The 26,700-nt window shown below is 37.6% G+C and overlaps 1 protein-coding gene across 3 annotated transcripts; it reads left to right on the forward strand.

The window, feature by feature from the left end:
* On the forward strand, window positions 1-26,471 carry LOC107553988 (serine protease HTRA1A-like). 3 transcript variants are annotated; one of them, XM_016236356.1, is made up of 10 exons: window positions 1-629; window positions 10,046-10,148; window positions 10,259-10,463; window positions 19,970-20,075; window positions 20,567-20,655; window positions 20,857-20,889; window positions 22,041-22,155; window positions 22,263-22,320; window positions 22,586-22,681; window positions 25,994-26,471. In XM_016236356.1, the coding sequence occupies exons 1-10, from the start codon at window positions 164-166 to the stop codon at window positions 26,160-26,162; spliced, it is 1,440 nt and encodes a 479-aa protein (XP_016091842.1). In that variant the 5' UTR covers window positions 1-163; the 3' UTR covers window positions 26,163-26,471. The 3 variants fall into 3 exon arrangements, with proteins under 3 accessions (XP_016091842.1, XP_016091834.1, XP_016091847.1); XM_016236348.1 differs by lacking the exons at window positions 20,567-20,655; window positions 20,857-20,889 and adding an exon at window positions 20,336-20,368 and having other exon boundaries at window positions 19,970-20,164; XM_016236361.1 differs by lacking the exon at window positions 20,567-20,655 and having other exon boundaries at window positions 19,970-20,164.
* The last annotated feature ends 229 nt before the right edge of the window (window positions 26,472-26,700 follow it).

A 26,700-nucleotide genomic window follows, 5' to 3' on the forward strand; every position in this document is an offset into this window, starting at 1 on the left:
ACTCAAGAGACGCGCATTGTGCTCGCTCCTGCGGCGCACCACATTTACACAGCTCGGTCCGAAGATTATTCCCGTTTTATTCAGCGGCTCAGTTTGTCTAGTTAGAAATTAGATACCGCGTAATTCTCAATTTTCTTAACTTGTTTATTAAACTTTAATCAATATGATTTGGGTAACTTTGTTCTGCCTCTGCGTCTTGGTAACATCGCTGCAAGCTGATGCGCGCCTCACTAAGCGCTATGTGATCGGTGGATGTCCAAGTCAGTGTGATAAGTCCATGTGTCCGTCGATGCCAAAGGACTGTCCGACAGGACAGGTGATGGATCACTGTAACTGCTGCCTGGTGTGCGCATCCGGAGAGGGAGAGGCGTGCGGCGGGGTGGGTAAGCTGGGGGACCCGGTGTGTGGAGAGGGTTTGGAGTGTTCCGTGACCGGAGGAGTGGGCTACTCCGCTACCGTCAGGAGAAGAGGGAAACACGGTCGTTGTGTGTGTAAAAGCAGCGACCCGGTGTGTGGCAGTGACGGGGTCTCCTATCGGAACATATGCGACCTGAAGCGGGTCAGTAACCGAGCGCAGAGTCTGCAGCAGCCGCCGGTGCTCTTCATACAGCGGGGAGCGTGTGGGACGGGTGAGTAGTAACTCACCCAAACAAACAGAAGAGCACAGTTTACCTGTCCTTTTACACTCTTTACAGTGGTACAGTATAAGTCCATGAGTACTAAATAATAGGCTACTAATGAACAATGTGTACTACTTTCATTCACATACTTTCATAACTACTGTTAATTTCACATATGATAGATAGATAGAAAGAATGATGGATTAGTTGCGTGAAAGAGAGAGGGAGAGTCCAGATGTTGGCAACAGATGCAGATGACATCTTTGCCAGATGGTATATTCATCATCGGCCAAAAACGTCTGCAAAACTGTGCAGTGCACCCCATTCTTGCCGTCTTGTTCCTTTTGTAAACCCTCTTGGTTGGCAATGTTGGTTTCTTTTTATACAATTAAACAGCAGACAGACTACATTTGAGACAAATTTGGTAGGCATATAAGGAGGAAAGTGCCTTTCAGTTGATAAACAAATTGGATAAACATCAAAATTATGTCTCAGTAATAGAAACTTTGTGTTTGAGTAAAGAGTATGTGTTTGTGCCTGTTTCATCATGTTTATGATGAACATGGGGCCATTCTTGATCCACAAGGTCAAACTGAGTGTAAAATGATCAGTGCCCAACTTCAGCCATGCATCTTATATACTGCATAAGTCTCTGCACTCAGTCATAATTCGTTGTTTTAATGCATTTTGACCCTCACGTGCAGTTTGGTCATAGCACTTTCTCATCAGGTACACAAACACAATCTGACCCATCAAGACCACTGTGAATGGACAAAAACCAGAGCAGCTTGTGTGCTCCTTTTGTGGATATGTGTGTGTGCCCTCAGAATATTCAGTTTCACCTCTTAAAATGAAGTCTCCCACATCTTAATTTCTGTGTTTGTGCATATTTGTGTGAGATAGGTTATTCATGGGTTATTAGAGATTAATTTGAGCAGGTTGCAAAGGGTTTAACTTTATGAGATTGCATTATTAAATTAAAAATAGTATTAAAAATGAGAAAGTTCCTATTTTATATCCTTAAATGAGATGAAATTCTTCATTATTCTTACTGAAAGAGCCTCAATGTATTCATTTTGGCAGACACTGACTCTTAAATTGTGGCTGAAAGTGGATAGTTGTCTTGATCTGGATAGTGGATTTGGGATGGTGAATCCTCACACACACTTGTTGGCTCACAAACAATTGTGCAAAAAAAAAAGGATCAACTCCTCATGTCAGGTATTGAGTATGAGCACTCCAAAGCCTGTTCTTTAGAAGCTTAAATATTTAGGATACGTTCGGCATAAACGTTGACGCGTCTAAGTCTCTGTATATTGGCATAATAAAGGCTCTAAGCAAAGTGCCAAGCTGTGAGAGGTCTGTGGCTTCCAAGTCCTGGCCTCACCTAAAGAAAACACACTGTGCTGCAGAGCTCATGATGTCATTTGCATCTGGATCTGAAGTTCTGCCTATATCTCTGTACACTTCTCCTTCGCTGGCTGCAGATTTAGGTCATATTGTGAGTTATGCATTCATCAGGAAACAGATTTTTACTGAAGCAGAAAGTAAGTAATCCAAGCACCCTCCTGCAAGACTAGATGTTTTAGTCTGTTTTGGGTTTTAGATGATTGTAATTGAAGGAAATGGCCTGCACACAGCTAGCTCAAGAAGGGGAATGGGAGTGACGCCACCAAATGCTTTCCAGTCTCACATCGCACCTTGAACTGTTATATTAGCGCTGTATAACTGCCTTGCTGTCTACTGGAGCCTAAAGTGACATGATATGAGACGTTTTGCAGAGGCATCAATTAGACTCCTGATCACTACAAAACATTAAAGGAATATTTCTCTCAAAAATGAAAATTTGGTGAAAATGTTCTCATCCTCAGGCCATCCAAGATGTAGATGAGCTCTTCTTTATCAGAACGGATTTGGAGAAATTTAGCATTACCTCACTTGCTCACCAGTGGATCATCTGCAGGGAAAAGTGCAAAGGGCATCTTAAAATGAACATTTAGCAAAATTGGGCAGCTTAAAATTGTTCCCAAACCTTATGAGCTGCTTACAAAATGAGTTTTATGTATAAGGAGTATAAGAAAAAGATGAAGTGAATGTGTTTATGTGAATGATTTATTAATATTACACTGAAAAGCTGCTTTGACACAGTCAGTATTGTATAAAGTGCTATACAAATAAAGGTGATTTGACTTGACTTGGCTCTTTGGGAGCAGCTGTAATTCTAAAATCTCTATACGGGCTCTGAACTGGAGATAGTAGTGGGCAGTGTGTGTGTGTGTTTAAATTTATGGCAATGTTCTTTTGCATGGTTTTCATTAAGTATTTCAGGCTTGTTTCCCAGAGCTTTTTGTATTTTGTGTCTTTGCATTGTTTTTCTGCTGGCAGTTCTTCATTGTGATTTGTCTTTTTTTCTTGTTCTTGCTCATGCTAGTTTGTTTGTGTGTATTAAGAACCAAGAATCACATTTCCTTATTGCAGTGTAATGTATAACCATAGCATTGAAATTCTCTCATGATACACTCAGCATATCTGTGTTTGTATGTATCAGGCTTTTAATTGCTCTCTGTAGTGTGTATGTGCAGTGGTTTATGTGCTTTTATCTGTTTTTTTTTTATGGTGTGTGTGGTTTTCATAGGCGCTCAGAGGTTTGTCCCATCCAGACCTCTGTAGATTTGTTTAGTAGCCCTACAAATGCTGATGAGGCACACATTTCTCCAGTCTCTTAAATCTGTGTAAATTAATGTTGGGTACAATCAGAACTACCATGATGTATGAATACTATACATTTTCAATCAATAATTTGTTGTTGTTGTATTACATTAATAAATTTTTATCATTTTTTAAAATTGTTTTGCCTTATAGTAATGAGAATATCGGAGGTGATGTGCTTTAATAATAATATTATTACAATAAAATTCATGCTTAATAGGCTTCATTTTCTGAACAATTATGCAAAAGTACAAATATAATTTCCTTTTTTGGCTCTAGATGATTGATTTAGGTGAAATATGCCCTGGTCATATTTTGTGAGGGTGAGATTTTCATTTTCACTGTTGTTTTTCACTCATTCTTTTATACTTTATACTGTGTTCCTTTGCTACAGTTTTATATTCCTCATCACTTGTCTCCACCAGTCTGGTCTACTTTCATCTGTACCTATTTATTAGTGGATTCTTTCCCTCACATCCTGCTTCTAACTCCAAATTAATGAATCTCAGCCTCAGATATTTGATTTTTCTTCAAAACTCAAAACAGCAGTGACGGTGTGCGTGTGGAGGTATGGTTTGATATGGTTAGAAAAGTATCTCATCCTTTCAATGTCTCTTTGTTCTGATAATTTATATTGTTTAAATTCTAACCTTTTGGTATTTTGTGTGTGTGTGTGTGTGTGCTCTGTTTGTGCAGAAATGGCTTTTGTTTAACTTTCTTCAATTAGTATGTTATGAAAGACATGTTTATTTATGAGTGTAGTCAAGTGTTTGAACTCTTTTTACTGATACTAACACACACAAACTCACACAGATCTACACATGGATGTTCAGTCTAGAAATTAACTATCTATGAGAACAAGAATAGACAGGCACATAAGTGTGAATTAATTCTGTTATGACTGGATCATGAAAAGAACAAGAAGGGACTCATTTGTTTCATTAAATTCATTCGTCAAATTCATTCATGTCTCTTTTTCACTGCCCTGGAGCCTAGAGCTTCTCTCTTCCCTCAAACACTTGCAAATACATTTTCTCCAGCCCTCTTTCTCTGACAGCCACCTCTCCTTTAGTGTCTGTACTTCTGTAGTGTAATATAGGACAGGACTTTCCCACAGTAAGGACTTGTTTCCTGCTCTCTGCTCACCTACATAGGCCTCGACTGAACTCAAATAAGCACGCATCTCCAGTCTGAATCCTTCACAAACCCAGCAGAGAGGCCTCAGACAGAGCTTACACAGTTGTAACTGGACACCTTAACTATATCTCAGAGCCACAGGCATGACCTGTTCATGTTCACAAGGTTTCATCCCTCACCGATTCTATTGACTTTTGTGAGAACTGTGCTTGCCAGGAGTGAGCTCTCCCTATGCCAGAAGCTGTTTCAGAATAGAATAGAATAGACAATTTACTCTTCTCCTCCATCCACTTAGAGTTCCTTTCAAAAGATTTGGGGCTGTAAGATTATTTTTTTTATGTTTTAATAAGTCTCTTATGCTTACTAAGGCTGCATTCAAAAATAGTAATATTGTGAAATATTATTATAACTTTAACTATTTTCTATTTGAATATTTTCAAATGTAATTTATTCCTTTGATGGCAAATGTGAATTTTCAGCATCATTACTCCAGACTTCAGTGTCACATGGCCCTTCAGAAATCATTCTAATATACTGATCTGGTGCTCAAGAAACAAATCTTATCATTATCAGTGTTGCACTTGTGTTGATTAATATTTTTGTGGAAACATTTGTCTATTGTTTTGATGAATAGAAAAAAATTCTAACATTATAAACATTTTTACTGTCACTTATGTGTCCTTGCTGAATAAAAATATTATTTATAATTTTTTTTTTTGTTAACCTACTGACCCCAAACTTGTGAACGGTATTAGCAAATATTATTAAAATGTCCTGGCTTGGGTAGAAATACCTGAGTTGATTGAATGCAAAATCTTTGAACATCTGTCTAGACAATTTATTCTCTTGGAGTCTTGCAACTGCAGATACAGTAAAGCTATTTTATCATGCTAAATATATTTTAAAATCAAACTTTTAAGTGGGCACTTTTAGGCAGCATTTAATCTTTTGTCCAGAAGTCTTGCCTTTTCTGTTTAAATTTGCAATGTGAACAGTTTTATGTATACACTAAATTTCAAGATGACATTCTGGAATAAACTGATGGTTCAACCAGCTTTCACAGGCTGCATGTCTCCACCTCCCCAGGATCTCTAGGACAAATGTCATTTCATTCTCTCAGACCATATGTTGTAATCTGGCTGTGTTTCAGTTTAAACACAAAGGGCTCATATCTGTGCAGGCTTTGATGTATTTAGTTCAGAGCTGAGCACATTCTTGGCAGGTTTGGCTACCAGCCCAGTAGTTCTTTAAAATGAAACTTTACTAAAAGTTTACTGAAGTAATAAGCCAGGTTGTGTGTTACAATGATTGAACCACAGGTTAGGTGTGTTCTGAGCTTGTGCCTTTTCTTTTCATAAATGTTGAATAAATTGTTAAATTAATCACTGACAAAAATGAGGACAAACACTTGTTCTGCCATGTTATAGTTCATTAGCATAACTGCAGGAAGTTTACGGTTGCCAAGCAACATAGCAGCTCATCCAATCCGAATTTAGGTTAACATGTCATGCACTTTAGAATAGGGAACACATATTCACTATTAACTAAGAGTTTTCCCTGAACAAACTCTGAAATTGCTGTTTATTAATAGTTCATAAGTTGTTAAGTTTAGGTATGGTGCAGGATTAAGGGATCTAAAATATGGCCATGCAGAATAAGGCATTAATATGTGCTTTATAAGTACTAATAAACTGCCAAAATGCTAGTAATATGCATGCTAATAAGCGACTAGTTAATAGTGAGATTTGGTCCTTAAAATAAAGTGTTACCGAATTTAGAGTTGGAAATCTCTATTTTATAGTAAGGTGACTTTACATTATTGGATTATTGATGCACCATTTTACTGTAGATAGGCAATGTGAAAGAATCCTCATGCGAAAGGTAGCCTATACTTTTTTCCATCTTGACGTTGAGTTTTACTGCTGTTTTTTTTCTCACTTGTTTTGATAGCTTTTCTCAAAACAAGTGATTTTAGATTGAATGCCTTGTTTAATGTTGGTCTGGAGCTGGTCAGTCTCACCACACTGGATGTTCTGTCGCAATAAAATAAACTTTTGTTTCCTTTTTCCTGTTGTTCTGCAGAGGATGGTTAGTTGTGATGGGTTGAATTCTGTGCCCTGTGCTGTGTGTTCAAACATTTCATCAGATGAAAATGAGTCAGCAGATGCACAAACCCATGCATGTGCGCATGTCAGCAATGATTTTGGTTCTTTCAGGGTTGGCAATGTGATTAACTGTCAGATGTTGCAGTCTTGCATCTCTGAGAGCAAAGGTTATGGAGTCTTAAACCATAAATGCATCAACAGTAGCACTAGTTAAATCATTTTGATACTTGTAGTGGAAGTGTGGCCAGAATATGCACTAATAATTCATAAAATGTCCAGAAAGGTTTTGTTCTGTCAGAGGTAAGAGGTTATGAATTTGTTTAAATCTTTGTGATGATCTTGGGCTTCAGTACCTGACTGTGGGCCAAGATGAGACAAGCATGTCTGATTCTATTGTCTCTGCCAGGGCATTTGACCTAATCATAGGTCTGTCTTTCAAAGAGGAAAAAAAACAAATACTTTTCCATCACATGGCTAAAGGGAGGATTTGTTTAGAATTATTTGGCCTTCAACTTCCAAGAGTAAATCTCCACTCCAGTCAGTCTGATATACGCTAAATGTAAGATTAATTTAGACATTTGATGACTGAAGAGTTTATTTGCAATCCCAATATTCAAGCATAGTTGACCTTTTAGAGCAACTTTTAGTGTCCTAAATTCTCTATGGCAGAATACAGATAGATGCAGTCTCAGGGTTGAACTTGAGTTCTTTTTTTAATGCTGTTAGCTCAACAGTAATACAGCAGAATGGACCTCAGCAACCCGTTTCTGCTTGTTCCTGTTCAACAATAGCCCTGGACATAAAACTCCCAAACTTTCAGCCAGATTTTTAACCACTATCACCAGTGTTCAAGCATGTGTGTGCCTTCTGCATGCATCGTGGTAGAGGGAAGAGAAGAATTGTTGCATAAAGTCATTATTTTTGTTTTCTTTGCAAACAAAAAATATTCTCGTAGCTTTATAAAATTACGGTTGAACCACTGATGTCACATGAACCATTTCAACAATGTCCTTACGTTTCTGTACCTTGAACGTGGTAGTTCCCTTGCTGTCTATGCAGGGTAAGAAAGCTCTCGGATTTAATCAAAAATATCTTAATTTGTGTTCTAAAGATTAAATAAGGTCTTATGGTTTTGGAACGACATGAGGGTGAGTAATTAATGACAGAATTTTCATTTGTGGGTGAACTATCCCCTTAAGACATACTTTTTTGGGGGTGTTAAATAATTGCACAAATAACAATAACAGTACACTGACTACTGCAAACCTTGGTAAATCACCTTGTGATTCTGATTTAAATAATCTTCTCCCATGATTTTAATGTTTGAAATGGAAACTACAAATGCATATGCAATAAGGTCAAATGCAATAAAATTACTGTGTCCATGCTGATGTGATGTTTCACTGTGTGCCTTTTAGGGGAAGTCGTGGCCTAATGGTTAGAGAGTCGGACTCATAACCCAAAAGTTGTGGGTTCGAGTCTCGTGACTGAACTGAACTTAACACCAAACTGCTTCCGTTTCACACAAATGCTGGCACAGACGTGCATGTTCGGCTAGAGTCGCTTTGAACTCGTGCATCTTCGGAAGCGGAGCTGCGCGGAAAGTTACAAAACATTTTGTGCACACCGCCACGCGCACTCAAAGCGAACTTGCGGATGCGTCGTGTATAAATCAGCCTTGAGCGTTAGTTTAGAACTCTACTCTTTTTTTTATTTATTGTAGAGCGTGTGTTAATTTGAGCAATGATAACCTACCAGCAATGTAAATTATTTTTTAAACATATTAGAATGAGTACATTACAATATAAATTTATTAGAGCAAGTACATTATTATTTATGGGCTTAAAAACAAGATGCAAACAATCAGAATATTGTACCTGGTGGGGAGTGCACAATGTAAACATGAAACATATGCCATTACCTATATTGTACTGTGGTACAGTTATGGAGGCCCTTCATAATGCAGAGTTCAGCTGCCTGCTCTGCCAATAGTTAGAAATGGCACTATAGTAAGCAGTGTTTAATAAACAGCTGTTTTTCTAAATTCTGCTGAGGTGAAATTCAGTGCAGTCATGTATCGTGACATGTATCGTATCGTGGCCTCTGTATCGTGATAGGTAACGTATCGTGACTTTGCTGGTGATACACAGCCCAAGTGTCTTTAGAAAATCCTGACAGTAGTTTTTAACACCAAAAGAGGGTTTGCACTGGTGCAAGCTGTTAGTAAATTTGGCCCTAATATTTTATTCGGCAAGGACACATTAAATTGGTCAAAAGTACAGTAAAGACATAGTGTCATAAAAGATTTCTATTGCCACAACAATATTAATCAGCACAACAGTTTCCAGCATTAATAATAAGAAGACATTCCTTGAGCACCAGATCAGCATATTAGAATGATTTCTGAAGGATCCTGTAATACTTAACATTGGAGTAATGGCTGCTGAAAATCCAGCTTTCACAATATTGCTGTTTTTTAATCAAATAAACGCAGCATTGGTAACCATAAGGCACTTCTTTCAAAGGTATTAAAAAATTGTATGGACAATGCATGCATTTATTGGCATATATATTTATTTACACCAGAAAGCTAAAATTTAAAAGTTAGGTTGTAAAATGGATGAGTAAAGTGATCCGGAACATTTTTTTCCACAAAACTGGGAAGATTTGGTGTTAAAACTATAATTAGGTTGAATTACTCAGGTCAGAATGCAAGCCAGCGCAACGCCTGGATATGACTTTAATTACACTTAAGCAAATATTATAACTCTTCATAAACCACTCCACTCTTTTATTTTAATGTTCCCTCACTTAGCACAAACCCATCTGGCCACAGACACATTTATCTTTTGAACTTGCATGCTTTCCAACAGCCAGGTCTTCTTGGGGTCCCTGTCATCCTGTAAAATTAAAAGGGCGCCTCCATCATTGCAGTGACTGTCTTACTGATTGGATCAAATGATCAAATGAGTCGTCTGTGCGTTTGAGTCTGTGATGCATTCCAAAACAGTCTGACCCTGAGGCTGATGAAACAAGAGAGCAAGAGAGTAAGAGCAATTTTCATACACTTTATGTATATTATGAACTTTTGAGTGCTGATAATAAACTCCCTTTGGTTGAAACGGAAAAAATATCACTCGCTCCTTTTCCTTCATGGTGAAATTACAGAGAACGAGAGTCAACATTTCCAGACACGTCCAAGAGACACCTCAGATCATGCCCCTCACGTGTCTCTCTCTGTATGTGTGTGTGTGTGTGTGATGTTGACTTACGTAAGCAACAGAAGTCCCATATATATATTTACACAGAAAAATCCCACCACTTGTCTTTTTTTAGTTAATGACTAGTCTCTTTTTCCTTTCTGTATCCTGTTTAAGGGATGTCATTTGATATGTTCAGATGTTTGTCCTCTACTGTCCATTTCTTGCATTATACATTCTCATTACATCTCTTTTTTTTGTTTGTTTGTTTCAGCTATCCATGATAACCCCAACAGCCTGAGATACAAGTACAATTTCATTGCAGATGTTGTAGAAAAGATCGCCCCTGCTGTGGTTCATATTGAACTGTATCGCAAGTAAGTTTCTAGCGTTATTATTAGTCTATATTAAAGAGGAATATTTGACCAAATGTCTAATTTTTACATCTGTTTCCATCTCTCTTTAATACTCTTTGTGTCTTGTTTAGGATGGTGTACTCAAAGCGTGAGATGGCTGTGGCAAGTGGATCAGGGTTTGTGGTGTCTGACGATGGCCTTATTGTGACAAACGCCCATGTGGTAGCCAATAAAAACCGAGTGAAGGTGGAGCTTAAAAACGGATCCTCGTATGATGCTAAGATAAAAGATGTTGATGAAAAAGCAGATATCGCCCTCATAAAGATCGATCCACCGGTAAGAGGAAACAACACAGCACTGCTGCTGGTGCACATTCCATGAAGACGATAAACATTACATTCTTTAGCATTAGAAGCACAAATTGCATTAAGTTAGTTTGAGTTAATTGCTGTAATCTAGATTTAATTTAGACTAATACTTGCAACCCTGGATACACATTCTCATGTAACGTTTTTTACTTTACATTTAGTCTGTTTAATTTTGATGTTTATTAAATGTTTATTGCTAGAAAGATTTACAAAAAATCCTAAACTTTGCTAACAGGGTGGAAAATCTCCTGGAACATGAACAGTAATTAAACCAAATCATATAGCATCTATAATAGCTCCGAGCCTGTAAATATCAGGTAACTATGACAACATTCAGGGTGACATACGGCAGGATTTCCCTTTTAGCTGGTCACCCGTTTTAGGTTGACTAGATGCAAGGGTAAATTAGGCTGAGGAAGGTAAAGACGGGAGGATATAAATACATGCAGAGAGAGGGAAAGTTTACCAGGCCTAAGGGACAGATATTGTACTCTCTTCATCAGGCATAAAAGTGCTTTAAGAGCACACATATTCACACAGTGACTTGAAGGCTAAAGTCATGCCCCAGAAAGCTGTTTGGTGAACTGTTTTTATGGCGATTATTCTCTCAGCAGGAACTTAATTGAGGGGGACAGATTGAACAGTTTTATGAAGCCACCTCACCATGGTTTATAAATGGAAACTGAGGTTTTATTTTTGATCCTGATTGTTTATACTGAAAAGGTTCAAGCCTGAATTCGAACTGCAATGCACTAAACACACCAGGCTCTCTTTTAGGATATAGTTACTATTAGTGCAACATCAAAAACCAAGTCCAAATAACCTAAGAGTGTTTCATTAACAGAAAAAACAGATGGCCATGCTAAAGATTGCAGGAATTCAAACTTGCCATCTATATTTAAGCAATTACTGCAATCACACAGCGCTGTAATATTTGGAAAGGAGACTTTTCATGTAACCAAAATAGGAACATTACTGATCCTGTAAATACAGAATAACCAACGCAATCCTTTTAAGGCATCTTAGGTGAAATTTTCTATTACCCACAACCCCCTCACTCACTCAGGTCAGTGTAGTGCACTGTGCAAACTCTTAAAGTATATGTCATGCTGGCTGATAGACACCAGGCAGCATGTTTGGCTGACAATCCTAACCTCACATTCACTCAAGCTCTTAAACATATGTTCTCCAGAGAAATAAAGCACACACAAGCCCAGACTGGAAGTTTGATCCGATGTTCCCAAAGAATGCATACTGCTCCAAGATCAGATTCCTCCTTATCCCGATCCCGATCCCTGTAGTATCCCACGGTAGTGCCTATAGTCTGAGATGATTTATGTAGCTCTCTCTCTCAGCTGGTGTTTCTGATGCTTCTGGATTGAATTTGAATCAGTGGGCTCTTTAATGCCTAGCTGCTAAAGAATTTGCCCCAGTTCTTGAATGACATCATATTGTCGTGTGTGTGTGTGTGTGTGTGTGTGTGTGTGTGTGTGTGTGTGTGTGTTTGAGAGAACTTGTGTGTGCCTGTATCCCTGTAAGCAATTACTGCAATTTCTTCCCATTTTCTGATGCATATTGAGAGGTTTTAAGTAGGTCAGTACTGTTAAACTTTCATTAAGTGCATTTACATTCACAGTTATAATCGAGTTTGAGTAGTCCAGGTACAGTGCGAGCTGTCTGAGTCTAGAACTTTTACAGTCAGAGTAAAACAAGTATAGCATTTTAAGAAGATAAATTACTGCTTTAGTCTGACTGAAATAGAACTTTTAAAGTGTATGGAAACGTACTTAATGTTACTTTAAAACCATTTCTACGTATTTTACATTGTGTTTCAAGGTATTTGTCAGTTCATGCATTCTCTGGGAATTGAACCCTTGACCTTGGTGTTTCTAGCACCATGTTGTACTATTTGAGCTTCAGGAATGCTTCAGTAGTTGTTTACGCTAGTACAGGGGTGCCCAAACTCGGTCCTGGAGGGCCGGTGTCCTGCAGAGTTTAGCTCTAACTTACTTCAACACACCTGCCTGGAAGTTTCTAGTATGCCTAGTAAGAGCTTGATTAGCTGATTCAGGTGTGTCTAATTGGAGTTGGATCTAAACTCTGCAGGACATCGGCCCTCCAGGACCGAGTTTGGGCACCCCTGCGCTAGTAGTATGTAGTTACTTCAGCGAACCCGCACTTTTGAAAAAAACAAAACCAACTGGTAAAACTTGACAGTCTAATCTCAATACATAAGTAAAAAAACATAGTGATGAACAGCAGAATTTAACAGGGTAATTCATCCAAAAATAGTTTTGTCATAATTTACTAGAATGAAAAAAGATTTATTTATATATTTATATTTATTTATTTATTTATTCCTTTGTATTTACAAGTTAGGCTCATATGATTCAGTGAATCAAACCGAACAAACTGAGAGTTTGTATAAGGGACAGAACAGGGAGTGTGTTGATTATTCCTCAGTCTGCTTGGCTATAGCAAAACACATAATTAAAATAACTCATTGTAATTTATTGTCATGCTGCTCTGATTTTTGTTGATGTATTCATCGTTAAAATTATTAGTTGCACCACTAATTTTCACAAGTTACTCCCCCAAACTGCAAACTTCACAGTCTAAACTCACATTCACTCACATGCAGTATGCTCATGCCTTGAACTGATGAGGAAGAAATTAGTGTATATATCACACAATGCAGTTTTACTCATGCAGAAAATGGGCAGCACATGTTGGATGCACTGAGAGGGGAGTCGTAGAGCAGATTATTTATTTTCTTCTCAATCTTTTGTCCTTTACGCTGTCATTCTTCTTCCTTCTCTCCTCCTTTTATTGGTAGCTGTCTGTTTCTCGGGAAATCATAACTCTGTCTGCACCAGGCAGACTTCAGAAACAGAAAAGAGGGGAACGTGTTTTCCCTCTCAGAGAGAGTGAGCGAGAGAGGAAATGTGGTTAGGGACTGAAAATTAATCCATGTGTATGTGGACACAAATTTCACCCACATTCAAGGCAACGCTGTACGGATGGGAGCTCTTGAGGGTCCAACTTCCACGATCTGTTGAACTTCCCATCATTCCTGTTCCCGAACTCAGAAGCTCCAGGAAAATTGATCATTTTCATGTCTCAGCCCATCACACATTTAGTCAACTCATTTGTAAATCTCCCATGTCTTCCTTTCCATTCCTCTGCTTTGGTCGTGAGCCAAGGCAAAGAGAAAGTTTCCCGTTTAATTTAAGAGCTTTAAGGCTAATACATAGCTTGCACACACACACACACACACACAGGTTTTCTTTGGATTATCGATGTTCCAGTGTCCTAAAATGCAGTCCAGACTACTAATGTGGCTGACTGCTGGTTGGGCCTAAATGAGTCATTTAATATTACAGGGTAAGATGTGAATCACACGTAGGAACAGAGAAGCAGTTTTGGCCATGTTGAAGCAAGAGTGGAAGTGCAAATTCGAAGAGAATATACATGGTATAAACTACCATGTGGGACAGTGACGTGGAAATAGTATGTCACGGAACACCCCCCTCCCCCCAAACACACACTCAGAAACTCACAAGTCTGAACTCATCTCAAGTTTGAAGAATATAGTATCATTCCAGGTTTCAGGCAGATTTTTCCAACTGTTCTGTGATTGAATACACCAAAAACACAGGAATGAAGGAAAAATCACAATTAAGGTTGCTTTAATATCTCAGTTGTTTCTTTCAAAATGCAAAAAGAGCAGCAAATGGAGCCAAGATGTTTCCAACATCTCAGATTTTTTGTTTTTTTCATAAAAAGGGTCCTGGTAAGCGCATATGTCGCTGTACGGATGGGAGCTCTTGAGGGTCCAACTTCCACGATCTGTTGAACTTCCCATCATTCCTGTTCCCGAACTCAGAAGCTCCAGGAAAATTGATCATTTTCATGTCTCAGCCCATCACACATTTAGTCAACTCATTTGTAAATCTCCCATGTCTTCCTTTCCATTCCTCTGCTCTGGTCGTGAGCCAAGGCAAAGAGAAAGTTTCCCGTTTAATTTAAGAGCTTTAAGGCTAATACATAGCTTGCACACACACACACACACACACACACAGGTTTTCTTTGGATTATCGATGTTCCAGTGTCCTAAAATGCAGTCCAGACTACTAATGTGGCTGACTGCTGGTTGGGCCTAAATGAGTCATTTAATATTACAGGGTAAGATGTGAATCACACGTAGGAACAGAGAAGCAGTTTTGGCCATGTTGAAGCAAGAGTGGAAGTGCAAATTCGAAGAGAATATACATGGTATAAACTACCATGTGGGACAGTGACGTGGAAATAGTATGTCACGGAACACCCCCCTCCCCCCAAACACACACTCAGAAACTCACAAGTCTGAACTCATCTCAAGTTTGAAGAATATAGTATCATTCCAGGTTTCAGGCAGATTTTTCCAACTGTTCTGTGATTGAATACACCAAAAACGCAGGAATGAAGGAAAAATCACAATTAAGGTTGCTTTAATATCTCAGTTGTTTCTTTCAAAATGCAAAAAGAGCAGCAAATGGAGCCAAGATGTTTCCAACATCTCAGATTTTTTGTTTTTTTCATAAAAAGGGTCCTGGTAAGCGCATATGTCTCCTCTAGAGTTTTAAATGAGATCTCAAGCCTCAGCTGTCCAAATATTACATATCATCTGACTTTCATAGCAATCACACAATGCAGGGGCCAGTTGTAACCTGATTAACTTGCTGGAGGAAGATGGTTTACAATTGAGTTATTAGTCTGTTAGTTGTTAGATAACAGGCAGGTTTGATTTCAGATGGACTAAAGCATTTACATGCCATTTTATAATACACATTATTATTTTATTTTGACAATGTTTTAGCTTGCATGTAAATACACTTGATATCTCAGACATGAGCACAAAAACTAAAAAGTCTGAAATTTCCATCTGAACAAAATCAGATTGATTCAAACATTTCTCACCATATCCTTCTAGGATCAAATTGAGAGAGTGAGCCATTGTGAGTGAAGCTCTCCACATTTATTTTATAGCTGTTTACTGTTTGTCAATAATTGTCTTATCTGTGTCTGTTTTTATTACTCGTAGGAAATTTTCAGAGAAATCCCAAAGACAAAAATTAGGCTATACTTAAATGAAACATAATTGAGAACTCTATTAAAGGGGTCATATGATGTTGCCAAAAAGAACATTATTTTGTGTATTTGATGTACTGAAATGTGTTTATGCAGTTTAAGGTTCAAAAAACACATTATTTTCCACATACTGTACATTATTGTTTCTCCTCTATGCCCCGCCTTTCTGAAACGTGTCGATTTTTTACAAAGCTCATCGGTCTGAAAAGCGAGGTGTGCTCTGATTGGCCAGCTATCCAGTGCATTGTGATTGGCCGAATACCTCAAGCGTGTGACGGAAATGTTACGCCCCTTACCATACTGTGATGCCCTGTCAGGCCAGAGCAACGAGACAAAAACATTAAAACCCATTATGAACGAGGCATTTGTTGCATCCAGGGGGGACATAATTACGGATTATAATAACTTATAATGACAAACAACAAGCGCTACTCTACACTGCTCAAAACTCGCATTTGAATCGTCAGTGGCAAATCCTTTAAAAATTAAAATGTACTTGCAGTCTGTGAGTCAGAACAGTCGGCATTGTAGTCTACTCTCCCAGGATCAGGAAACAGTCCTCCATAAAATGTGCTGCACACATCTGAATATTTGGGTTGAACTGTTCTGGAACAGTGTTGTAAATACAACTTGACCACTGATTTCTAGTCGTGTCCTCTTTTGGAAGACCAAACAAAGTAGTTTCGCTTTCACAACGAAACACAGCGTCACACACGGTGGGCTTGAGTGAGCGGTGCCGGGCTAGAGTGAGGAAATGCCGGCAGGCTTGTGGCAACCACATGTGATGACTCCGCTTCGTCCGGTAAAAGCCGATCCGGCGATCCACGGCGCGAAGTTGATGTATTTCCTCAGCGGCCAGCATGGATCAGCTTCAGGCATGACGAAGCGGATATCGTCCTCTTTTGGAAGGCCAAACAAAGTAGTTTCGCTTTCACAACGAAACACACAGCGTATTCACGACATGGCAGCCGCAACAATAATACAGCGAGAATAAAAGTTACGCCTTCTTTCTTTGCGTGAACATTTGGGCAGCATTATGCAAATCTTCCCACATCGTGACGTAGACGTGGTGGTGTGTTAGAACGAGCCGTTTTAGGTAGGAGAGGTTGACTCTTTTATAGAACTTTTATAAAGAATATCTCTTTGGATTTGAGACTTTAGTCTTTGCAACTTTACAGATCTTCTTTATGCACCAAGAGCTTGTAACACTCCAAAGAGAAAGGAAAAATTGAAATCGCGTCATATGACCCCTTTAAGTCTTCCTCTGGGGTTTCCTCTGGGAAGAACCTTCAATAGCTCACTCACTGAAAATAACCTACAGCCACATCCAACACAAACTCACCAAGTGGAGAATTTAGTGCTAGCAATTAAACTGGCTCTTATCTTTTAAAGTCACTCACAGCGCAGTAATTAAAGGCACATAATGGGATGAGGTGCCTACTGACGGGTACAATGATGACAGAGCGGGACGGTGATCTCAGTAACTCCAGTTCCTTTTTACTGCATGTCTTTTGAATTCTGCTGTTTCTGCTTTTGTTCAGATTGTGACTAACTGCAAACTGATGTTTAAAGGCAGACACACATTTTTAGTAGTGCATGGGAATGTCAACCTGTGGAAACTCTGTGTAGCTCCACAACAACCTTATAATAATAATCTAAACCTTCGACTGACTGTGTTACCCATTTTGCACTTGCATAAGTGCTTGTTAACTACTGGAATGGCTGTAGGCAGTGGAAAGGTCTGTTTCAGCTCTACAAACTGCTATTTGATTAAAATCAACTCGAAAGGAAATTAAAGTCACCGAAAAAAAATATAATACATCACTACCAATTTTATAGGTGAAGAAATGTTCACTGTTATTTTTGCACATAACATAAAGGTTTGAGAGGTGTCCTAACACTTAACAGAAAATCAAGTGGTGTTCGTTTTCATTGTTTTTGTGTTGTTTTTTTCCTGACATGAGTCTGGATGGTATGTGTATATAGTATATCTCTATTGAAAGTAGATAAAATCCTGTTTTGCCATTTTCTTTGCCTTCCTTGTGACACATGTCTTCTATCTCTCATTGTAGATCCCTATCCTAGCCTTATCTTGGAAATCTTATGGGAATGACAAAGTCTTTCTCAAAGTTTTTCTAGTGTTTCATTGGCATTGGGTGAGGGTGAGACATTTTTACATGTCCCATATTGACTAGTATTTTCAGACTGCAGTATCATTAACAAAGACACCTGGGTAAGTATTGTGCTTTTATAGGCCAGATGGATGCAGGTGCTTCTGCTGGTAAACGATTATAAGGAACTGCTGACCTGTAGTCTGACATAGCAGAACTTTATTAGCGTTCATGGCCTGTTATGGTAACCTCACAACCTGCTGAAATGACCAATGTAACTTGTGTGTCTGAATAGCTTGTCTTATATTTATATAGATACAGTATCTAAATTATATATATATTATATATATTTTGTTTGTTTTGTTCTTTTTGATGGTTTGCAGCTGTGCCTTCATTGATATGTATATATAGTACATTACAAAGCATTTAGTTTTAGCTCCTGTGACAGCCATTTTTGATATCCTGTCAATGTATAATCACTGCTCTAATATACTGATAATAGCCTATATTTGAGTTCGGACATGAACACCGAGTCATCTTTGTGGTGAGAAGAATGGGCAAGAAATGGAGAGGGAAGTTTTCAGGGTGGTTTCTCCATGTAGGTGGAAAGTATAATTTCACACAGACACAAAATTGTTGACTAACATGCCACATCGGCACAAAATGGCTGACTTAGCTTCATTGTGGCTAATACGCGTTGTGAGTTCTGATGTGACCTTTGTGTCAGAAGCATGATCTTATCTTTTTGCAATGGTAACCCAATAGAGCACTGATGTTCCCACCAGGAGCATGAGCAGTGTGTAGCCATTCTTTGATTGTGGAAAGCGTACATACTGTGATCGCAGGATATATTGCATCTGTGGGATTCTTGATTAGGGCGGATTCCACAGAACTGGAATGAAATAGATTGAGGATTTAGTTCATGCTTTTTGATATCCTCTATAACTGTGAAAGTGCTATAAACATTTATAAACTACATTTAAGAGATGATAATTACAGTTTTTACAACTTTAATTTAGCCTATCACTGCACATTTTGGACCCTAGCTTAAGGAGAAGGGAGTGATACATTTTTTTTGTCTAGTTTGCCAGTCATCGTCGTTTTTATTCTCTTCTATTTTAAAATGCTGTTAGCACAGGTTGAGTTCGCTGACAGTTCACCTCGTGATAAAAGCTCAGGATCAGTTTACAGCTCTGGACTTAGTTTTCTTCCTCTCCATTAGGCAGGTACAGCTTCAGTAGAAACTGTACCTTAACAAAGGCCACCATTTTGTTTCTTTATCGTTGTTAAAATGTGTATGCTGTTTGTTCAGATATAACAACAAAGATTCTTCCAGCCTAACATTTTAAGGTAAGATAGCGGTAAATTTGTAGAACTTCCTTCCTATAATCTTCAAATCATGCCTTAGAGAGTTCAGACAGACATTACACAACCTCTAAACCATCTAATATTGAAGATATAAGGTTTTTCATCGCCTGTTTCCCTCGTAAACTTTCAGCCGCCGCTTTCTTTTGAAATACAGCTTGCACTGCTGTCATCCAAATCTGTAAAATACAGAGCCCATACATGCACGCAAAATGAGAATGTATAGGGGGTCCAGTGTGTTTATCAAGCTCAGCGTGTCTGCTATCCACTCTCTGACTCTACTTTTACAGTCAGTAAACAAAACAGACACCAGTGCAGTCAGCTAAACGCGCATATTCTGTTGTCACAATGATCATTCTAATCAAGCCCCTGTGTTGAGAGGGGAGATTCCATAAATGAGTCCCCACAGGAAGGGCAAAACAGCATTCCGATTCATCCCGTCCTGTTCTAAGTGCCTTTACTTTTCCGTGATGTCATAAAGGTTGCATGGTGATAAGGTTTCAGAGATATGAATTTAATATCCAAACTCCTGTTTGGAAGACCGTTGATATTGGATGCACAGAGGTGTTAGAATAGAACTGTATGGCAGTTCTGGGCAGTTCAGGAAATTGAAGGGTAGAATTATGGAATGCTTGGATACGAGCATTTATCACATGACTGACTTTGCAATGTCATAAAGTTGCTAGAATGTCTAAAGCAGCTGTGTTGGGTGGCCACTGGCCACTATTGGATATCAATTAAAGTTCCTTTAAAACTTCTGCAGGCTTTAGGATTGTGAAGGGTTGGGATATTTCTGTCTTACGAGCAGATACTGAAATAAATGCTGCATTCCAATAAACATATATTTTTCTCTCGTTCTGCCCAACAGAGTAAGCTTCCTGTGCTTCTCCTCGGCCGATCGGCTGACCTCAGACCAGGAGAATTTGTGGTTGCTATCGGCAGCCCATTTTCCCTCCAGAATACAGTTACCACAGGGATAGTAAGCACCACGCAGAGAGGCGGGAAAGAGTTGGGTCTACGAAACTCTGATATGGATTACATTCAGACCGATGCCATCATAAATGTGAGTGAATTATTACAACTGCAAATTTTATTTATTGCTTTATATTTATTTTAAAGTTATTTATTACATGTTTATTATTTGTTATTTTAATGTGTGTCTCTCCATCTGATGGTCTTACCATGAGCCATAAATCACAAACGTGTTTTAACACATAAAATGTCTCTTTTACAGTATGGCAACTCAGGGGGACCATTAGTCAATCTGGTGAGCATTTCCTAATTCCAAAACTGTTGAATAATATCCCATATGAACCTGCAAATATACTTATATTTGCACAGAGCATGACTGTGTGGTAATCATCAGGGCCTATTTTCCCAGAATGCAAGTGTCTGGTGTTATAGTAATGTTACCCCAGTGAGAATGTAATTTGACATTGTGGAACTCAAAGCACAGTTACCACAGGGATAGTAAGCACCACGCAGAGAGGCGGGAAAGAGTTGGGTCTACGAAACTCTGATATGGATTACATTCAGACCGATGCCATCATAAATGTGAGTGAATTATTACAACTGCAAATTTTATTTATTGCTTTATATTTATTTTAAAGTTATTTATTACATGTTTATTATTTGTTATTTTAATGTGTGTCTCTCCATCTGATGGTCTTACCATGAGGCTCACACATCCATGCACACACAAATCAAGCCATAAATCACAAACGTGTTTTAACACATAAAATGTCTCTTTTACAGTATGGCAACTCAGGAGGACCATTAGTCAATCTGGTGAGCATTTCCTAATTCCAAAACTGTTGAATAATATCCCATATGAACCTGCAAATATACTTATATTTGCACAGAGCATGACTGTGTGGTAATCATCAGGGCCTATTTTCCCAGAATGCAAGTGTCTGGTGTTATAGTAATGTTACCCCAGTGAGAATGTAATTTGACATTGTGGAACTCAAAGCATCAGTCAAATCTGTAAAAAAGGCAGCTTTTTTTAAAGTTCTTGTCCCAAGTTAAAGAATTATAGTAAAAAGTTAATATGGAAGGGTTGATGTACGGTATCGAAAAATAAACACTTATAGGGTGATCGGGACACTGACACAAAGTGGAGGGGTATCGTATCATCCCAATGATGTTTATTTTGTGATGTAACCTTTTGACCATACATTATACCACTTAGAGTATTACATGGCTCCCTACCAAATAAATAAATAAATGGACATGAAATATTAATGAAATGTGATTTTAGTATTATTTATGTACAGTACTATTATATTATACATTTGATTTATTTATTAGCTTTAGTTTTATATTTTCTCTTTCTATTTTAATTTGAGTTTAAGTTTTACTAATTTTATTTGCTTTTGTCATTTTAATTAGTTTTTTATATTTATATTTAGCTTCAGTTTACTTTATTTCAATTTTAGTTTAGTAATTTTAGTACTTCAGCCTATCCTTGATTTACTTCAGTTAGCTGCCAAGGTAATATTTCTAATTTACATTTAGGTTTTACATGTAATATTTGTAATTATTTTTATTTGAGCTTTATTTTAATTACCAAAAACAATGTAACGGTTTTAATTTGCATTAACAGTAATAGCATTGATTTGATTTTAAATTATTTAAATTATTAAATTGTATTTTATTATATTCTGTAAGAACTGAATAGATTATAATAAGGGATACAGGCATGAAAGATCATGAGATGTGTTCTCGATTGTAGAAGTCATTTAATATTTGACCAATATTGTTTTTTTCAGTCATAAATAATATATTTGACTTAAATGAAACAAATTTATTTCCAGTAGATGCTACCAGTAGATGTACATTTCTTAGTTTACTGGACTTTCAAGTCCTTTTTAAAGTAAATGAACATCAGTAGTGTACTGCAGGGTAATTGTGTCCGTACCTCATTCTTTTTCCTAAAGGATGGTGAAGTGATTGGGATCAACACATTAAAAGTGACAGCCGGAATTTCCTTTGCTATTCCATCAGACAAGATACGACAGTTTCTCGCTGAGTCATATGACAGACTGGCCAGAGGTACGACAGTACATTCATATTCAGAAGTGATACTGTATACGAGATAGAGCATGTTACCTAATTATTAGTGGACTAACTTTCATTATGTTCTTCTGGCTGTTTTACAGGTCGAGGAGTGACTAAGAAAAGATACATTGGTGTTCGTATGATGACCCTCACTCCTGCGTGAGTACATAAGCACGTCCATGCATCAAATTAATGAATACCTTCTTTAATAAGGCTGCTATCATGACCTTATGGAAGATCTAACATTATTTTGTAATTCTGTGAGATCCCTGTTTTTATACTCTTGTGTGATTTATAGTACCATGTTATAGTTTGAGGCTATTGTTTTCCTTTTCTTTTCTTTTTTTTGGATGGAAAATATTTTACCGCTTTAATTCATTAATGAAAGCAGATCTGATGTAACCATGTTCATTTCTGCTCACAGACTGTCCAAAGAGCTGAGAGGTCGACTGCGAGACTTCCCTGACATCACGTCAGGAGCCTATGTGACTGAGGTCATCTCTAAAACCCCAGCTGCAGCGTGAGTCACCAAAACTCAAAGTCCCATAATGCCAAGCAGGTCAAGAGTGTAGGTCAACTCCTTTGGCAGCACTCACATGCTGTTTTTTTATTGCTTTATATTTATTTTAAAGTTATTTATTACATGTTTATTATTTGTTATTTTAATGTGTGTCTCTCCATCTGATGGTCTTACCATGAGGCTCACACATCCATGCACACACAAATCAAGCCATAAATCACAAACGTGTTTTAACACATAAAATGTCTCTTTTACAGTATGGCAACTCAGGAGGACCATTAGTCAATCTGGTGAGCATTTCCTAATTCCAAAACTGTTGAATAATATCCCATATGAACCTGCAAATATACTTATATTTGCACAGAGCATGACTGTGTGGTAATCATCAGGGCCTATTTTCCCAGAATGCAAGTGTCTGGTGTTATAGTAATGTTACCCCAGTGAGAATGTAATTTGACATTGTGGAACTCAAAGCATCAGTCAAATCTGTAAAAAAGGCAGCTTTTTTTAAAGTTCTTGTCCCAAGTTAAAGAATTATAGTAAAAAGTTAATATGGAAGGGTTGATGTACGGTATCGAAAAATAAACACTTATAGGGTGATCGGGACACTGACACAAAGTGGAGGGGTATCGTATCATCCCAATGATGTTTATTTTGTGATGTAACCTTTTGACCATACATTATACCACTTAGAGTATTACATGGCTCCCTACCAAATAAATAAATAAATGGACATGAAATATTAATGAAATGTGATTTTAGTATTATTTATGTACAGTACTATTATATTATACATTTGATTTATTTATTAGCTTTAGTTTTATATTTTCTCTTTCTATTTTAATTTGAGTTTAAGTTTTACTAATTTTATTTGCTTTTGTCATTTTAATTAGTTTTTTATATTTATATTTAGCTTCAGTTTACTTTATTTCAATTTTAGTTTAGTAATTTTAGTACTTCAGCCTATCCTTGATTTACTTCAGTTAGCTGCCAAGGTAATATTTCTAATTTACATTTAGGTTTTACATGTAATATTTGTAATTATTTTTATTTGAGCTTTATTTTAATTACCAAAAACAATGTAACGGTTTTAATTTGCATTAACAGTAATAGCATTGATTTGATTTTAAATTATTTAAATTATTAAATTGTATTTTATTATATTCTGTAAGAACTGAATAGATTATAATAAGGGATACAGGCATGAAAGATCATGAGATGTGTTCTCGATTGTAGAAGTCATTTAATATTTGACCAATATTGTTTTTTTCAGTCATAAATAATATATTTGACTTAAATGAAACAAATTTATTTCCAGTAGATGCTACCAGTAGATGTACATTTCTTAGTTTACTGGACTTTCAAGTCCTTTTTAAAGTAAATGAACATCAGTAGTGTACTGCAGGGTAATTGTGTCCGTACCTCATTCTTTTTCCTAAAGGATGGTGAAGTGATTGGGATCAACACATTAAAAGTGACAGCCGGAATTTCCTTTGCTATTCCATCAGACAAGATACGACAGTTTCTCGCTGAGTCATATGACAGACTGGCCAGAGGTACGACAGTACATTCATATTCAGAAGTGATACTGTATACGAGATAGAGCATGTTACCTAATTATTAGTGGACTAACTTTCATTATGTTCTTCTGGCTGTTTTACAGGTCGAGGAGTGACTAAGAAAAGATACATTGGTGTTCGTATGATGACCCTCACTCCTGCGTGAGTACATAAGCACGTCCATGCATCAAATTAATGAATACCTTCTTTAATAAGGCTGCTATCATGACCTTATGGAAGATCTAACATTATTTTGTAATTCTGTGAGATCCCTGTTTTTATACTCTTGTGTGATTTATAGTACCATGTTATAGTTTGAGGCTATTGTTTTCCTTTTCTTTTCTTTTTTTTGGATGGAAAATATTTTACCGCTTTAATTCATTAATGAAAGCAGATCTGATGTAACCATGTTCATTTCTGCTCACAGACTGTCCAAAGAGCTGAGAGGTCGACTGCGAGACTTCCCTGACATCACGTCAGGAGCCTATGTGACTGAGGTCATCTCTAAAACCCCAGCTGCAGCGTGAGTCACCAAAACTCAAAGTCCCATAATGCCAAGCAGGTCAAGAGTGTAGGTCAACTCCTTTGGCAGCACTCACATGCTGTTTTTACTGGCCACATGCTCTCTGCCGTCATGCTTGGAAGGATATTGTCTTTGGCTCCATCTGTCTCCACATGTTTTATGTTTGACCCTCACCTATCAAAACACACTCAAACATACACACAAAAACCTGCTGAGGTTCATCATTTCAGCCCATCATGTTTATTGACTCACACAAAAACCTGTTCCTTTGTATTGTTTGAAACCGTTTTGTGCGTAAGAGCGAGAGGCATCTAGGGTACTGAAAATGCATTTAAATTAAAGGGATAGTTCACCTAAAAATTAAAGTTATGTTGTCTTTTATGCTCCCAAATGTCGTTCCACTACAAGTCAAACAGGTTTGGAACAACATATCCTATGACTCAGGTCTTGTCACTGCCACATCATATCCATTAACATTTTTAAGGTGTCTTGTCTTTATTATATGCTTGTTAAAAAACTAAAGCAAATATACTCAAAGGCAAATTTAGGGTTTGCAGTTACAAGTGATGAAATTCTTTGTTCATGAAACATTGTTTTGATATAATTCCACAACCACAGTCCAATCCACTGCCCACCGCATCCTCATCCAGGACATTTTTAGTTTTCCTGAAAGCTTGGACATGTTAAGAACAAGCTCAGAGGGCACCCAGACACACAAATAACAGCTTCTTCCCTCTCGGCGTGACGCTTATGATTCACCGTTGAATAACAGATGATCACCAAATGTCGCACTTGCAGTTCAGCAAACACAAAGTACTTGTGAAGTCTAGTATATAAGCTAGGTGGTTACTCTGTGAGGGCATGTGAATGTGTTTAGTTTGGCCTAATGTAGATGTAGGTGTATGTTTCTGAAATATGATTTAAAAAGCCAATTAAAGTGATAAGGTCTGAATTATAGCGCTATTACACTTTTGATGTTGATGTTTCGATGAAGCATACAGTTCTACAACAACTGTAAAAATACATAATGCACAGCCTTAAGAGTTGATTTTGGAAGCTATTTTGCAGTAATTCTGGGAAATCCAGCAATATTTGATTAGTACTGGAGAGGGTTCAGTTTCTGTGATGTAATCTCTGAAGATTAGGAGACCTTAATCAAAAGGAATTATTTTAGTCCTCTTCAGTCCTCCTCCTCAAATGCTTTTCCCCTCTTCTCTGTCTCTTCTGTAGAGGTGGACTTAAGGAACATGACGTCATCATTTCTATCAATGGTCAGCGGGTCTCCACGGCAACGGATGTGAGCACATCCATCAAAAAGGACACCAGTTTACGCATAGTGGTTCAACGTGGCAACGAGGACGTCATCCTCACTATCATTCCCATGGAGATTGACCCTTGACTCTGAACAGAGCTGGTGTTCTTCAACCCCACCACTGAACTTACCGGGTGTGCCCTCTGCCCCACACCTAGGCTACGAGGGACATCTGGTCAATTGTCCATGTTCTTGAAATGACGGGCAGGGTGAAAGCAGCCTGAGATTTTCAACTGTGCAGAGAACAGAGATGTAGATTCACATTTATAAATGTTTTTATTTTAATCATAATGAATGATTTATAGGATGCTACTACTGTTTACTCTTCAACATATTAGGACTTGATTAGATTTTCCAGAATATAGATTTTCTCTTTCATTATCCAACAATTAAGTGCACAGCAACTTCCAATCAGAATTTGATTGGAATTTCTAACCTTTTTTTGTTTGTTTGTTTTTTTGTTTTTAAAAACTTTTTGATATAGAGCTTTTCTAGAGCAAAAATGTTTTAAATGTTTTTTTTGTTTTTAAATAAAAGTTTATTTGATACATTTATGAAGACTACACCAGAAACTGGAGAAAAATAAATAAATAAAAACACATTACATCATGACAAAACATGGTGG

This window comes from Sinocyclocheilus grahami, unplaced genomic scaffold (assembly GCF_001515645.1).
Source record: "Sinocyclocheilus grahami isolate Dianchi unplaced genomic scaffold, SAMN03320097.WGS_v1.1 scaffold18.1, whole genome shotgun sequence".
Lineage (NCBI taxonomy): Eukaryota > Metazoa > Chordata > Actinopteri > Cypriniformes > Cyprinidae > Sinocyclocheilus > Sinocyclocheilus grahami.